The 17,828-nt window shown below is 39.5% G+C and overlaps 1 protein-coding gene and 1 long non-coding RNA gene across 2 annotated transcripts in view; both read left to right on the plus strand.

Annotated features, from left to right (window-relative positions):
* Positions 1–6,299, plus strand: part of LOC111946770 — a 39,937-nt gene extending 33,638 nt beyond the window's left edge. The window contains exons 4-5 of the mRNA XM_023951026.1: positions 5,861–6,059; positions 6,163–6,299. Of these exons, the coding sequence (XP_023806794.1) occupies positions 5,861–6,059; positions 6,163–6,299 (336 nt within the window). The remainder of the gene's footprint in view (positions 1–5,860; positions 6,060–6,162) is intronic.
* Positions 6,300–13,373: 7,074 nt separating this feature from the next.
* Positions 13,374–14,771, plus strand: LOC110017125. The gene is made up of 4 exons (XR_002292435.2): positions 13,374–13,796; positions 13,873–14,018; positions 14,135–14,245; positions 14,333–14,771. It is a non-coding gene; the product is annotated as an uncharacterized LOC110017125 (long non-coding RNA).
* The last annotated feature ends 3,057 nt before the right edge of the window (positions 14,772–17,828 follow it).

The raw sequence follows: 17,828 nt of genomic DNA on the forward strand, positions 1-17,828 counted from the left end.
AATGAGAAAAAAAACTTTCTTAAACCTCTCTTTGTTTTTGTTTTCTCTCTCTAAAAACCATGTACCATATTTTCTGTCCTATAAGTCGCAACAACAACAAAAAATACATAATAAAGAAGAAATATACAAGTCAAGCTGGAGTATGAAGCTACATTCACACCACATTCAAGTGGCTGCCAATGCTTTTCTCAGCCTAAAGGCCTGATTCAATCCATCAAAAATCACTAAAATATGATGACATCCATCAAAAGTCAAGACATTGGTATTTCTGCTTTATGTATCCACTTTATTCTACTTGATAATTTTGACAAGTAGTAGTTATTGTATCCAGAAAGAAGAGAACTACCGTGCAGTGCATGTCATCCTCTATTGGGACTCGGAGCAAGATGTCCAGTAATACTAAGTTAGCTGCTGAAATTGCAGAAATGAAGGAATCTCTGAACTTCTTGTCAAGGGACATCAGTGAAGTGGTAAAAAATCAGAAAACACTGACAGGTCTCATGGAAAAAGAGATCCAGGAGTTAAAGGCTGTCATCAAACAAAAGGATCTAAGGATTGAAATCCTGGAGCAAAAGGTGGATGACTTGGAGCAGAATTCCAGAGCAGATGACCTTCTGCTCACAGGGCTAGAGACCAGACATCAAAGTTATGGCCGGGCTGCTGGCCCAAAAAGTGATCAAGAAGGTGAAGATCTGAGGAGCAGCACACCCTGGAGCAACAAGTGATCCACTATATGAGAAGTAAAGACATTCATCTGGATAGTCGACACATCTCAGCATGCCACACTCTGCCAAGTAAGGATAAAAAAAAGAAGCCTACGATCATTATAAGATTTGTAAGCAGAAAGCACAAAGTGGAAATCCTAAAGGAGGCAAAGAAACTGAAGGGCACTGGAGTTTATTTAAATGAGCACCTGACCAAGAAAAACTCAGAAATTGCTTGGACATGTCGTATCCTGAAAAAGCAACATAAAATACAAGCCACCTGGACCAGGAATGGAAAAGTGTTCATAAAACTGAATGGATCACCAGAGCAAGCTAAAGTGGTAGTAGTGAGACAACTGAAAGACCTGGATCAGTACAAATGAAAAACTCTAAAGTTCTATTTTGTTTAGACTCTACTGACAGAATCAGACTGTGGACCTCTTCTGTAGAGAGCAGGACTTTATTTTCAGCACAAATGACTGACTCAGTGGTGAGTGAAAACACTTCTAAGTTTGATTATACAGAGCATGGACTTTATGATTTTGATAATGATGTGGATCCAGAGACTCATGTGTTTAATAAGTTCAAGGATACCTGCAGATATTACTGCGAGGAACAACTCAGTGAAGTTAAAACTGAGGGAAAATTTTCTGTTATTCATTTCAATTGTAGAAGTCTACCAAGAAATTTTGATAAAATTAAATCTTTTTTGGACACATTTAAAGGAAAATTTAAAGTAATTGCTCTGTCAGAGACATGGATAATTAAAGGGAAGGAAAATAATTTGAAAGTTGAAGGTTATGATTTGTATTTCAATAGCAGAACAAATAGGATTGGAGGGGGAGTTGCCCTTTATATTGACAACGGTTTAAAATGGAAACCGGTAAAATGCATGACATCTACTATTGATGATTTAATGGAAAGTGTTGCTGTGGAAATAGAGTTACAAAAAAACAAAAATATGACTGTTGGATGTGTATATAGGAAACCAGGATCAAAAATTGAGACTTTTAAGGAAAATTTAGAAGATATGTTAAGTAATCTAAACCATCATAAACAATTAATAATTTGTGGAGACTTCAATATAGATCTCATAAAGCTAGATTCACATTTACAAACATCTGATTTTTTCGATTCATTATACAGTAAAGGACTGTATCCTTTGATTACAAAGCCTAGCAGAATAACAACAACTAGTGCAACTTTAATAGACAACATTTTTACCAATATTTTGGAAACTCAAAGAAATTGTGGGTTGGTAATTAATGACATATCATTAATTACCAATTGCCTGTCTTTGCTATATTTGACCAGGTTGCAAAAAAAGTCAGCAGAAATCCACCAAATATACAAAAGAATAAGGAATGATGAAACTCTGAACGCTTTCAGAAATGATCTCATAAATCAAGACTGGAATGAAATTTATACAAATGATGTAAACGGTGCATATGAGGCTTTTCTGAAATGTTATTTAGATCTTTACAATAGACACTGTCCAGAAGTTCTAAGTATACCTAAATCTAAAAATAAAAGAAAACCCTGGATAACAAATGGCCTACAGAATGCTTGTAAAAAGAAAAACAAACTCTATAAGGACTTTTTAAACTTAAGAACAGCAGCAGCTGAAAAACGTTATAAGGTTTACAAAAACAAGTCAACAAATGTATTGAGACAAGCTGAAAAGAAATATTATCATAGGATTCTGTATGAAAATAAACATAACTTAAAGGCTACGTGGAATATTCTGAATAAGGTCATAGGAAATAAGTCAGGATCAATAGAACTACCTCACTTCTTCCTTAAAGACAATGTGGTCATCAAAAAGCAAGAGGACATGGCAAATGAATTCAATTCATTTTTTGTAAATATAGGACACAATTTAGCAGAAAATATTACATGCAATATACAATCAAAAGATATTATTAAAAATAAAAATTGGATTTCCCAATCTATGTATTTATCTGATGTGACTGAAAATGGCATTTTGACTACAGTATACAAACTAAAAAACAAGACCTCAAAGGACAGTGACGGGATTGACATGAAATTAATAAAAATGACCATAGATTGTGTTTTAAAACCACTACATCATATCTTTAATCTTTCACTTAAATTAGGAATTTTTCCTGAAAAGATGAAAATAGCTAAAGTTATTCCTTTTTTTAAAAATGGAGACAGACATACTTTTAATAATTACAGACCAGTATCATTACTTTCTCAATTTTCTAAAGTTTTAGAAAAAGTTGTATGTTAACAAACTAGACAGCTTTATTGAAAAAATAAATTGTTAAGTGAGAATCAGTTTGGGTTTCATTCTAATAGGTCCACTGGTTTGGCTATAATGAAAATAGTTGAAGAAATTTCAACAGCAATTGACAAAAAGAAATACACAATAGGAGTTTTCATGGATTTAAAGAAGGCTTTTGACACCATAGATCATTCTATCTTTATTTCTAAATTATATGCATATGGGGTTAGAGGAATCGCCCTGAACTGGATCACCAGTTATTTAAAAAACAGACAACAATATGTGCAGTTTGGAGGTAAGAAGTCTGATCTTATGAATATTATTTGTGGACTCCCACAAGGCTCAATTGTAGGACCTAAACTTTTTATTTTATATATAAATGATATTTGTGATATTTGCTGATGATACTAATTTTTTCTGTTCTGGGGATAATCTGAAAACCTTAGCTAAAATTATTGAAATGGAAATGATAAAACTCAAAATGTGGTTTGACTACAATAAACTATCTTTGAATCTAACAAAAACAAAGTTTATGGTATTTGGTAATAAAAACAGAACAGAAGTGACTTTGTCCATTGACAACATAAAAATAGTACAGGTGTCTGAATTTAAATTTTTAGGGGTTATGTTGGACGACAAATTAACATTGAAATCTCATATATTTTATGTGAAAAATAAAGTAGCCAAGAGCCTTTTTGTTCTGAACAAATCTAAATATGTTTTACCATGTCATATTATGCACATGTTATATTGCTCTTTGGTTTTACCTTATTTTACATATTGTATTGAAGTGTGGGGAAATACATATGAAACTAATATAATGCCCTTAATTCTACTACAGAAGAGAGCTATTCGAATTATTCACAAAGCTAATTTTAGAGATCACACAAATGAACTTTTTATTAAATCAGGCTTATTAAAACTTAAAAAATTAACTGAATTGCAGACCTTATTAGTTATGTTTAAAGCCAGAAACAGAGATTTACCTACAAAAGCTTTTTATTTTTACCACAGGAGAAGAAAATCATAGGAGAAAATTTGATTTCAAACAACAGATTGCTCGAACAACATTAAAGCAAAAGTGTTTGTCTATAGCAGGGGTAAAAATGTGAAAAATGTGGAATTCCCAGGAGAATCAGTTAAAAAGTTGTCAAAAATATTATTAAATTTAAACGCATGTATAAAGCTAAACAAATTAGTTTGTACAAACTTGACTGTTGAATGCAGTTTTTGGAATGTATGTATTAAATGAATGGAATGTATTTACTGTGTAGTGGAACTGTACATTGTGAAATCTGAGCACAGGTGATGGTGTGAGAAATGTAAATGTAATGTTTAAAAGGGAGCAGATAATTATAAGAATTGTGTTCTTCAATTCTGCTCCCTTCCAATCATGACAATGTTCAATATGTAAGAGAAACATGTAAACATTTTGAACATCAATTTTCATGAAAGGAACAAATAAATAAATAAAAAAAAAAGTTACGCATCAGATTTGCCCCGGCGGCCTTTATTTCCATGTGCAACCAGTTCACTGCTCGACACCTGTCCAAAATATGTTCATAGGCTTCACACCTCAGACACATGAATGTTTTTGGCCCGTTTGCTTCATGGAGCAGTGTCTGTGTTTATTTTTATAATGCATGGAAGACACGGATGAAGTTTAGAGATCAGATTTATCTATTTATTTTAAAAAGATCTACAAAAATATCGATAATCATGTCTCCAAGTCTGGGTTCATGAGATCATTCAGAGATTCTTCCACTATGGTGAGGTTCACTCCTGCTGCGGGGGCTGCGTCTAAATGACGTCTGCTTTCTGTGTCTCTATGACCCAGTTAGATGACTTGCTATCCAGCTTTAGTCTAATGAGGGAAAAAACAAGAATAAAGTTAAATGACCTTTTTATTATTGTCTCTAGACAAGTAAAATATCTTAAGAGTTCAGAGGGAGAACATATAGATTCTTCTCTCTGTTTTGGATGGTGCTTCTTCTTTATTGCTGTCTGTAGCAATGAGACTGGGTATCACCAATAATTTCAAAAATCTTTTCCTTTGATTCAACAGAGCTTGGATCATTCTTTTCTTTCAATCCTCTTGATTCAATTTGATTCAATTCAATTTTGAATTTACACGGTTAACACATTTAAACATATTTCAATAGAAATACATCTATATATGTTTAGAAAATATTAATATTAACCTGATACAGTTCACATATTGTAAAATGTATTGGCGAAATAACAAACCAAAGAGATTGTTAACACCATGCAGTGTTACAGGATTTCTTAAACGGAGAAGCTCCAACAAAAATGTGCAGATTTTTAACATAGTCTAGGCTCTAAACTACCTGACATGGTGCCTCTGCCAGCTACTCTCCCCCTCCCCTGCCTGCTCTATTCCTGACGCGACCAGCTGTCTCCCCTTACCTTCATCACCGCTGTTGCCTCTTAAGGAGCTCCTGGACCTCCACTCGACGCCAGTTCGTTGTTCCTCCCACGGTGCTTAGTCTGGCTCGCTCATGTTCCTGTTTTGTTTGCCAAGCTTCGTATTACTAATTGCTCTTCTCGTTTTTGCCTCAGGAATAATCAACTCTGGTTCTCACCTGGTCGTTGTCCTTAGATCTCACGCCGTCTCACCTCTGGAATCCTGCTGCTGCTCTCCTCCAGGCAGCTGCCGCGCATCTGTTGGAAAGAAGCCAAAACTCACCTTTCTATATAAAGACTTCTAAACTCACCTTGTTGTCCGAGTATCCTTCTGGGTTACAGCATCTGGGTCACTCTGAACTATTGTCCGACCATGACAGAACGAACTGGCCACACACCTGACCCAGCTGACCCAGAAGGGCTTCGCCACGCCATCTCACTCCAAGGTACCCTCCTAAGTCGTCAAGCTGACGCTCTGTCCCAGATGTCTTCAGCCCAACAGGACCTTTTCCGCCACCTTGATAGCATCACGCAGACTCTCATGAAACTAACCGGTCAATCGGCTAATCCTGTAGCCGCGGTTCAAGCTCCCGTTTCCGGCAACAATGCCGCTTCCGTTTCCACCTACTCACCGGAAAATGTCCGTCTCCAGCCGGAACCTTTCTACGGCGATGTTGAAACCTGTGGAGGGTTCCTACTACAGTGCTAACTCATTTTCCAGGAGGCTCCCAGGAATTACCAAGCCGACCACAGCAAAATGTCATTAATTGTGAACTCTCTCCGCAGTAAGGCGCTACAATGGGCCCAAGCTTTTCTGGCTTCCCATCCGATCAATCACCTCCCATTCGACCATTTCATTGGAGAATTCCGACTCGTCTTCGATCAGCCCCAAAAGCAGGAAGAAGCAGTCCGGCGGTTACTGAGTCTCAAAAAAGGTATCCGCCCGGTAAGCGACCATCTGATTGACTTCCGCATTTTAGCGGTCGAAGCGGGTTGGCCAGACCCTGCTCTAAAAGGGATATTTTATCAGTCACTTAACGAACCTATCAAGGATCATTTATGTTCTCAGCCAGAGGCGGACTCATTGGAAGACCTAGTCACCGCAGCCTTAAGGTCTGACGTCAGGTTACGAGAACGGCTCGCAGAACAAGAACGTAAGCCTCCGCCTCCTCCGGTTAATCCATCTCCCCCTGTGTATTTGGTTCAACCTTCTAGCCGTGAAACTCTTGTCAATGTCCCCGATGAACCTATGCAGATCGGTCATTCAAAACTAACCCCGAGGAACGTTTAAAACGACGGGACGAGGGCTTATGTTTCTATTGTGGCCAAGCCGGTCATATGGTCTCCGATTTCCGCGCTCGTTTAAACTCCTGAACCCCCGTTAGATGACAGGCCACGGGGGGAAGTTGCAGGACTGCTTCCCAGTTCCAAGTTTTTATTTGTTCCTGTCAAGATCAGCCACAGAAATCAGGTTATCGAACTCAAAGCCCTCATAGACTCCGGGGCAGAACATAATCTTATCGACCAACGTCTCGTTCAAGAACTCTCCCTTCCTGTTGAAACTCTCGTCAATCCTGTCAAAGCTGCCGGCCTAGGAGGCAAACAACTCACTCGCATTACTAAGCGCACCAGCCCCGTTCTCCTTCTTACCTCAGGTAAGCACCGGGAATATCATCAGTTCTTCATTACTCAGTGTCAACAGACCCCTATAATTCTGGGGTTCTCCTGGCTCCAGCTCCATAATCCGTGCATTGAGTGGAGCTCGCCCCGTATCGCTAACTGGAGCACCTACTGCTTAGCTAATTGTCTTCAATCTGCCTTGCCCATTCCTAACCCTCCTGATCCCGCTCATGAGAAAGAAATGGATCTGTCTAATGTTCCTGCTTGTTATCACGATCTTCGTACTGATTTCAGTAAGGCTAAGGCTAGTTCACTCCCGCCTCACCGACCGTACGATTGCTCCATTGAGCTGTTAAACGGTGCTCCTCTCTCCAAGGGAAAATTATATAATCTCTCTGGACCAGAAAGGGTATCCATGGAGAACTACATTCAAGAAGCCCTGTCTCAAGGTCACTTTCTTGATCAGTTTATAAATCTCGAAATAAGTCATTTTACATGCAAAACAAGAAAAAATACTGCAGGCCTGATTTAAGCACAGGTTAAGGTCTTAATTTAAGTTTATTTTAGATGTTACCACATATATCCTGATATCAAAAAATGTATTTGAATACTGATGTTTAATAGCTCATACAATATTAATAGGATAAACAATAGATAAATATATTTTGTTTTTTACTGCAATATCATTATCAACAGTATATTTGATCAAAACACTGATTTTGAAATGACATGATAACCAAGCATGTTTTTAGCATTTATAAATGGTAAATGGCGTATACTTATATAGCGCCTTTCTTCCTACAAGGACAAAGCGCTTTACAATCACGGACCCATTCACCCAGTCACACACACATTCACTCACACATTTACACACTGGTGGCCGCTCCGCTGCCAAACACAGGCGCCCGCCTACCACCAGAGGCAAGGTGGGGTTCAGTGTCTTGCCCAAGGACACTTCGACTCATGGGCATGCAAGGCGGGAATCGAACCTGCAATCTTACGATCATGGGTCGACCGCCCTACCGCTGCACCACGGCCGCCCCAAATTATAAATTCAGAATTCAGAATTCGTTTATTGTCATATGCACAGCTTACACCGACATATGAAATTAGTTCCAGTACAACCTGAACAAGATCAAACATACAACAGATACACATATACAGTTCAGAGTTGACTGAGGCTGCAGCAATAAATGCGCTGCCTTACTAGGATGGGTGTAGATGGGTTACCAATGGGGAGGGTCTGGGTCATTGGTGACAGAAAAAAAGTCGTATCTCAACACTGTTGTTACAATGTGTAGATACAAGAAAAAAAAGTACACCGTCTAAACACAAAAAGCACATATTATCACGACAACGCAGTACACAAGGATCACTGGGAAGGTTGGATAGGGGGGTGCCCCCCCCCCCCCCGTGTTCCACTCCGGTCGCAGCTGCTCCTCACGGGCTCTCGCGTCTCCAGGAGTGCTCACTCGGGGGCGGGGGGGTGAGTTCCGAGGAATGTCGAGGTCGAGGGGGGGGGCAGGGCAGCAGCATCGGCCTTCAGCACAGCGGCAGTTTTCACACTCTGAGAGCGAATGATGTTTTGGTTGGAGCCAAGGAGTCTCAGCTCGGGGGGGGTCCGATTAGATTAGATTTTCCGGCGCCAGCAGGTTGTTTGCTCTGCTGGCTGTGTCCTTGACTGGTCTTGCACTAAGAGGCAGATTTGATCCAAAATGTGGGCAATTTAGACCAGTCTAGCCTCAATTCGGGCAGAAACGCGCTCCAAGTTGGTATCCATCTTCTGCACAAGTTCAAAGATCGAGAGCATCCTGCTTAAGTGGGCAAGACAAGCACAGAGCTTTTGATCCACTTGTGAAAGTTTCTCGTACTGAGTCTCCCCTCCCCGAAGAATCCTATTCCAGAGCTCAGACGAATCGCCTCTCTCCGTCTTCTGCTCCCAGACTGCCTGATAGATCAGAAATCCTCCGATCCCAATGATGAGGAATCCAATTATCATGAATCCAAAGAGGTACACATCCTCAACGTCTTCCACAGACAGCTGGGCCAGGCACACCAGCCTCCACTTGCCCCATGGATCGTTGGTGTATCCAGCCGCGTGGGTGCCGTCTGGGCAGGAAGGGTCCGCTTTCCCGTACCTTAGTGTGGAAAAAACTCTGTCGATCGAATTCAAAGACCAGCTGATCAGATCCATCTTTAGAGTGTAAAAAGAGCAGGAGTCGCAGCAGGCAGAAAGATGCAGCTCCAGGGAAGACAGACAAAAGCTGGGGGGGGGGCTGATACAGGAGGAGCGAGAAGAAAAGCGTCCGTCCTCGACAAAGGTAAGCAAGATTAGGTATAGATATTGCATAAGCAAGAAGGTCTCTGTTAAAACAGTGTTTCATAAACCTGGCTTCAATAAATTGTTGTATGTATTGTCAACAATACATTGTTTACCACAAAATCTTTTTTGTAAGTCCAAAAGTAAGTATTGTTTTATTTGCAGAAATGATAATTAGAGACCTTTCACAGACATATTTGTTAAGATTGAGAACAAGCCCCTTCATTTTAACAGCATGGTGATCTGATTTAAATTAAAATTAAACAGTACTTTGCAATCCACAGATGACGCAATCATAATTCTACCGCGCTTGGTTTGGGCAATACCTACTCAAGATTTTGTGCAAAGATCTATTTTGAATCGAAAGATTGTTCAAATCAAACAATGATTATCTTCCTTAATCAAATAAGTTACTTGTTATATCAACCAAGGTTTACGTAGAATAGTTGATCTTTTAAAATATGTATTTTTCATGTATTTGCGTAATTTTTTTTCAATGGAACATTCCGGCGGGCACAAGCAAGAATGGAAAATCCATTGTGACCAGATGAAGGGGGATTAATATGTTCAGAAGACTCGCTTAAGCTTAACTGGTAGAGCAAACACGTCATATGCTGTTTTATAACGTATGTCTTTTCATAATGATGGCATAATGAACTGTAACACAAAAAATGAATTCCATTTATTGCATTTTTGGGATACCCATAGAGTATTTTCATATTCTGACCGACCCAGCGCCATCTTGTCACATTTGCGACGTACATCTGATGATCCAGAACATGACGTGGACAAACAGGAAAAACAAATTAGCAATACAATATTCGGTGGACAAGATAAAATAAGGAGGTAAGCAATATTAAATTATATGACATAGAATAAATCACCAGTACGCCCCACGCAGCTGGTAAAGATTATGAAGTGGGTTTAAACATCTTGAGAAGCAGGCTAACGGAGCAACTAGCTAGCTTGCGCTAGCACTACTTGCTTCGTCACGTTTTTGTAAGTATGCTTTATACATCATTAATATATTTTAAAATACAATTAATGAGATTTTGGTTCTGTTTAAACATGTTAAATTTAATTTTCGTTTAGTTAAAATGTATTTCAGTGTTTAAGAAGTATGCTATTGTAGTAAGCTAATTTGAGTTACTGCTAGCCCAATACTGCTCAACTGTATCTCAGGCTGTGTCCAAATTCCTACCCTAACCCCTAACTACTAAAAACCTATATAGTGCGGCACTACATAGTTCTCTATATAGTTCACTGAATTTTCATAGCAATTCAGACACCCATTCTCACTACTTTTCTCTTTCGGGTGTTTTTATATTGCGCTTGACACGAAAACAAAGTGGCGCATCACCGCCACTACCTGGTCTGGAGGGGAACTACTACTATTTAACGCGGAGAATGACACCTATTTGTCAAAGTACAAACATAATAAATATGAACATTTTACGAAGACTATTTATGAATCTGCTGTGTTTTGATCATGGAAAACGTGGCTGATTCATAAATAATAAAAATACAAACACATTGGTGGTGATTTAATGTATTTGTTCAGAAATAAACCCTCAAGTCATTAGTCTATGGCAATATTTATTTTTTTGCCGCTGAACGATTTACGGGGTCTTGTGAGGAGGCATTTTTCAGTAGTTTTCTCTTCCACCTTACTGAAAATAGCTTTGAATATGAATTTGTCCGTTTTCCTGTTGGCAATAATTCAACGGTTTTTTGTGAGATCAAACCGAAAACGAGCAGATTTGCAGCATCACAGGGCGGCAAGGAGAAGCAGACGTCTCAGATTTCCTCTGGATTCCCTGGCCAGACATGAACAAACTGTGAGTCAAACTTAAAGTTTTTATTTAGTCAAACTTAAGCATTTGTCACTAATTGTGCTCAAGGTTACACAATCTGCTGGGTAAGACTTTAACATTCTTTTTCAACATTGGATTATGAGTTGTATAGTCTAACTACATGAAACACTTGTGAGTTCAAAGTTTAGTATTTTTTATTCAGAGTCAAACCATATCACTTGTTTTATACAAAAATACTTTAATTTTTTAAATACTTTCATTTTTCACCCAGTAAAAAAAAAACACGAGATTTTTCAGCATTCATAAATACTTCATAAACTAAAATGTAAGACATCAAAAATAAATAGAAACATTCAAAAAATGAGATTTAATTTCCTCAATGAAATATATTAATGTTCCATTTTACAGGATCTTCCACGTCTCTACTGCTTTGCCAACATAAAGGTGTCTGTCCTGGCCCTTTACGCTAACGGTCAGTCAGACATAAGACCAGATTTTCGGTTGACCCGCAGGACCATCGAGCATCTGGTGGAGCAGCTTCGGGTTCCTCACACTCTGGGGGGTAACAGGAGACTGAGGTCCTGGTATTTTTTTTTTCTGGCTGGCGTGTGGCACATCTTACAGTGTAGTAGCCAGGGCCTTTGACATGACACGGTCCACTGTGAGTGACATTGTCCACAGGACGGCAGACCACATCCTCAAGCTGATGAGCAGGGTCATCCAGCTTCCCAGTTGGAATGAACTGCCATTAATCACCCCTGGTTTTTTAGCAGCTCGCTTGGTCTTCCACCTTCCAAAAGGTCGTGGGGAACACTGATGGCTGCCACATAAGAATAAAGGCCCTAAGAGAAAATTCAGGTTGTTATTTTAACAAGAAGCTTTTTTATTCCATTCAAATGGAGGCTGTATGTAACTCTAATGCCAAATTTATAGATATTTTTGTTGGGAATCCTGGATCAATCCATGATTCACTGGTTCTACATAAAAGCCAAATTTATGTAAATCAAACATTACCCACCTGAAGGATCCTTTTGGGTGATGGTGGTTATCCCTCATTGCACATCCCATCACGCTGCTGACAACCTACAGGGAACCCATGAGAAATGTGGTTGAGGCCCGTCAGATGTTGAGCCACACCAGGACGACACCAGGAACCAGCAGGACAACACCAGGAACCAGCAGGACAAGCAAAGTGACTTCCGTCTGCGAGGACAAATCTCTGCTCTCCTTTCAGATCCAACTGTGACACACATGACTCTGGAGGACCACAATTATTGTTAACATGTGTAAAAATAAATGTTAACATATAAAACAAAATTGTAAATATGTACATTTAATATTTATATGAAAATCCTTTTGAGATTGTTAAAAATGGGTCAGATTTAAATAATACATGTAAATTTTTCATTTTTGTTTATGCATTTATTAAACAAATTGGAAAAACTATGGCAACATTACCTTTTTTGAACAATATTTTCAACTCAAGTAAGCTTAACAGACTCTCCTGTCGCTCTTCCTCCCTTCTTGCTCTTTCCTCCTCTCCTCTTTCAACAAAAACCTTTACCCCAATATGACAACGATTAACCGTTTATTAACAAATGAAGACAAATCTAATCCTGATCAAGTGTCTACTCTCTACCCATCCGGCACGAGCTTGCCTGAAAACAAACAGGCTATCTTTCTCCATCCAGAGATGGATCAGATTTTCCTCATCCTCGTCTGTCCCTACATATATAAACACATTTAAAACACGTGTTAATAACTTATGACTACGTTTAGAAGTCACTGCTTTTTGATGTAAAATCATATATAGCATTTGTTTTTAGCCTTCGGCGCTAATCCGCGCTAGCGTTAGCTTTGGCATTACCGAAATTGATGAGCTTCAAAACAATGTAGGTTGTCGATTGAGGAATATAACATATTACACACATCATCTTACGTATTTACAAGTATATTTTACAACAGATACAAGATACTTTTTAATATACTTTCATGTTTCGGTTGTTTTCCTTGCGCAACCGGCTGCCATTTTCGAATAATTCAAACACATCGTGGGTCATACGCATTGCATTCTGGTCTGAACGCAGTCCATTCTGGTCAATATTCGCCAATCGAGTGAGCATCGATCCACACTAGTTTTTCATAGAGACTTCTGGGAAATTTCTAGTGCACTGGATTTTTGAACTGTAGATTCGGACAGCACTACAAAATGGCGACCGCACTATATAGGGGTTAGGGCGGTAATTCGAACACAGGGCCAGTTTTATGCTAGGGTTGCCAGATTGGGCAGTTTCCCACCCAAATCGGCCAGTTTCAAAGACTGTTTGTCATGTATGCTTGATGATCTTAATGTTTGAATAAAAACTGGCTGTTATTGTATTAAAAATTGTGACTTTAAAATTTTAAAGTTTGTGAGTAACTATTGTTAGCAGAAATTAAAACACAATTTTTGATCACTTCTAGTGAATAAGGATAGTATGCAAGTACAAGCCAGGCATATTAACAATGCAGGAAATGTACATAAAGCAGAAGCCCAACCTAGATGATGTATACCAGTTTTTTGATCTGGAGTTTCAGGCCAGACAAGCTTACATTGATTGTGGAGCCATAAGAGAAGATACCAGAGCTTCATCCATCTTGAATGTTTATCCAGAGAACTGCATCATGTAAGTATTATGTAAAAAGTATAAAGTAAAATTTTAAATGTATATATATTTTTCACCACTTGGTTTGTCATTGCAGGTGCTTGGAAAAATGCAAAGAGTCCTTGCTCCCCACAATGATGAATTATTCGAGGAAGTCAGAATGAGATGGGAGGATTGCTGCGCCAGGGTCATTTTATGGAGTATGAAAGAAGGCAATAAAGCCACCAATCAACAGGGATAAAAGTAAGTTTATCCCTTTTTGATACATGTAGTTAGGTGTGTGAATGCTTCTCCTCAGAAAACACTAGGTTCTATGTGTTTCTTCTTCAAGAAGTAAAATTTAATTTATTGTGTTTCAGTAGAAGCCAACTTTGCTCTGGTGAAGGCCCTCTCCATTCTCTTTCCCTCGGTGGCACCTCCATCAAGAGAAACTGGGGTGTGCTAGTGAAGCTTTACTGCATGTTCTGGAGGTAAATTTTTATTTTTGCCCTAAGCAGATACAAAGAAATGACTACATTGGAGATACTAAAGTAAAAACGGTTTTGTCTGCTTTATAGCCAACAGAAGATCCCCAACGTCTTCATCCAAAATAAAGGCTTGTCGAGTCAAGTCTTGGTGTTCAAATGCAGCAGATGCATCGTTGCTATTGGTTTGATGCCAGTTCTATTTGAAAAAGAAAAGCTTCACCACGGTTTGATTTTCTAAATGGCGTATTTTAACACACTACATCTGACCTACACCAAATGCGTGGCCATCCTTCTGTCATTCAAACAGAGATCTTTCAGGATACAATACACAAGCGGGACAGCATCACCACATGAAAGAGCATTAAAGTAAAGCATTTGTTGGAAGATAAACTGCTTTTGCAGTTTAATGTTTATGTCTGCTCTCTAGATGAGTATTCTAATTGTGTTGTTAAAGAAACAGTTGTATTCCTAGTGCCGTTGGGTAAATTTGTAACACAAATCTCAGTTTGTAAGTTGAATAAAAGAATCGAAAGTGAATTTGTTTTCATTCTTTTTAGTATTGAAACGAGAAAAAAACTCTGCCATAGCTTATTTCAAGATTTATTTTCTGCATTTCAGTAGACACTAAATTTTAAACAAGATCTTATATTCTAGTTTCTTTACTGCTCTATATTAGTGTTTTTGCCTAATTTCAAGATTTATATATTTTAATATATAAGATGGCTTATATATTTTTACTTAAATCAAGACATCTTGTTAAGTAAAATTTACTAGCTGCATGGACAGATAATTTGACTTATTTCTAGACAATTTCTACTAAAAAAATACATTTTTCTAGAATTAAGATGGTTGTTTTTTGCAGTGCAGGAGACTGCCTTAGAAAAGTGGGAAACTCTGTGAAACACAATGCATCGCACTGCCCTGGTAACCTTCAGAAAGAGGACCACAAAGACGCACGACTGGTTTTAAGCAAAGTCCTCTGTGATAATTCCAGTCATATAAGCCAAGTGTGCCGTCTTGGCAGAATACAATTGGCCACCAAGCCAGAGGAACCTACAAATTCTTAGGGCTATTTGGAGCAAGGCTCAACCGGTTGCCAGACACTGTGCAAACGAATATTGGCAGCAGCTCAGCAACAACATCCAGAAAACATCCATATCAGGGAACACAAGAGGCATGTACGACAGCATCAAGAAAGTGCTGGGCCCTAATCAGAGCAAAACAGCACGCCTCAAGACATCAACTAGAGAAATAATCTCCGACAAGCAACAACAGCTGGGGAGATGGGTGGAATACTACTCCGACCTCTACTCCAGATGGAACACGGTGACCTCCACAGCATTAGAAGCCATTGAATCCCTGCCAACCATGGAATAACTTGATGCAGAGCCAACAGTAAAAGAGCTCAGCAAGGCTGTTGATAAACTGGCCTCAAGAAAATCCCCAGGCAGCGACGGGATTCCTCCAGTCCTACTCAATAAGTTCAAGTGTTCCCTATTGCACCCTCTTCACGAAGTGCTCTGTCAGTGATAGAAAGAAGCAGCTTTACCGCAGGATATGCAGGAAGCCAAGATCATCACCCTCTACAAGAATAAGAGCCGGAAAAGTGTTTGCAACAACTACAGAGGCATCTGCCTTCTTAGCATCATAGGTAAAGTACACTGAACAAAAATATAAACGCAATACTTTTGTTATTGCTCCCATTTTTTATGGTATGAACTCAAAGATGCGAAATATTTTCCACATACACAAAATAACCACTTCTCTGAAATATTTACAAATCTGTCTAAATATGTGATAGTGAGCACTTCTCCTTTGCCAAGAAAATCCATCCCACCTCACAGGTGTGCCATATCAAGATGCTGATTAGACAGCATAATTATTGCACAGGTGTGCCTTAGACTGGCCACAAGAAGTGGCCACTCTGAAATCTTCAGTTTTGTTTTATTGGGGGGGGTCAGGGGGCCCAGACAACCAGTCAGTATCTGGTGTGACCACCATTTGCCTCATGGAGTGCGACACATCTCCTTCACATAGAGTTGATCTGGTTGTCTATTGTGGTTGTGGGGTTATGGTATGGGCAGGCATATGTTATGGGCGAAGAACACAGGTGCATTTCATTGATGGCCTTTTGAATGCACAGAGATACCGTGACGAGATCCTGGGGCCCATTGTTGTGCCGTACATCCAACAACATCACCTCATTTTGCAGCATGATAATGCACGGCCCCATGTTGCAAGGATCTGTACACAATTCTTGGAAGCTGAAAACATCCCAGTTCTTACATGGCCAGCATACTCACCGGACATGTCACCCATTGAGCATGTTTGGGATGCTCTGGATCGGTGTATATGACAGCGTGTTCCAGTTCCTGCCAATATCCAGCAACTTCGCACAGCCATTGAAGAAGAGTGGACCAACTTTTCAAAATCCTCACAAGATTGGCTGCCCACCAGAACTTCAGAGTTTGATCGAATCCTTCCACAGACATGAAGGGGAGAGAACAGTGCAGTTTAACGACAGTAGCTTCGAGCCTTTCAGCGCCAAGCAAGGCTCCATTGCGCTCCATTCCTATTTCACCTTCACTCCAGTCACAAGCCAACATGCTGTGTGACATGGAGTGGTGATATCATGCACCACGAATGCAGCAAAACAGAGGGAGAATGTACAGGCAGCAAGACCGGCCACTATACCTGCACTGACTGTTGCAGGAACCCAGCCAGGGAGGCAGTCTCAGGCAGGAATGCGCGAAAGCCAGCTCATTCCCATTTTATAAGTTGCCTGGTGCTCATTAGCAGCACCAGGATGGCTACACCTGGGAGCTTGATTAATTCATCCTGCCACACATAATAAGATCAACAAAACAATGGAAACATCACAACAAAAACAAAACAAGTAAAGCTAAGTTAGTTAAGAATCATGTCTAATCTGTTTAAAAGTGCAGTGATGTATGTCTTGAGCAATGGACATTTGACATGTGTTTATGAAGGCCAAAAATGCAGGTTCTTGAACACACATTTAGCACAAGACGTTCACACCGAATAAGCAGGGTGCGGCTTCTTTTCCTGTTTCCGCCACCAACAATATGAAGACGCAAGGTGCAAAATCACGCCAATCATGCTCCAGGCTTTTTCTTTCACTGCTCGATTCCGATACATGAAAGGCTTGGGCTTAATCAAAAGTCTTCCCCTACTCCTACGACTTCTCCCTAGCCCTCCAATTGTAGGGGCATTTGGAGGAGTACAGTTGTTTGAAAACGTTTTTTTAAGGAGCTGCCAAGCCCTCTGGCGCAAGGCTGTTCCGCACGGCGTAGAGAACGCTTTTCTTCACAAGGGTGTGCTCCGATGCACAGAAGTTTACATTTAAGTAAGTAATGACTTTTTGTTTTAGTGTGACTTTTTAAAGTTATAAAACTGATGTTATTTATTTCCAAGCGCTAGCAGCTCCGTGCTAATGTGGCTGACCAGTGACTCTTGATTCAATTCAATTCAATCCAATTTTATTTCCATAGCCCAAATTCAAAACAACAGTCGTCTCAATGGGCTTCGTACTGGTAATTGTGAAGTAAACATATAATCAAAAGGA

Source organism: Oryzias latipes, chromosome 3 (genome assembly GCF_002234675.1).
Source record: "Oryzias latipes chromosome 3, ASM223467v1".
Classification (NCBI taxonomy): Eukaryota; Metazoa; Chordata; class Actinopteri; order Beloniformes; family Adrianichthyidae; genus Oryzias; species Oryzias latipes.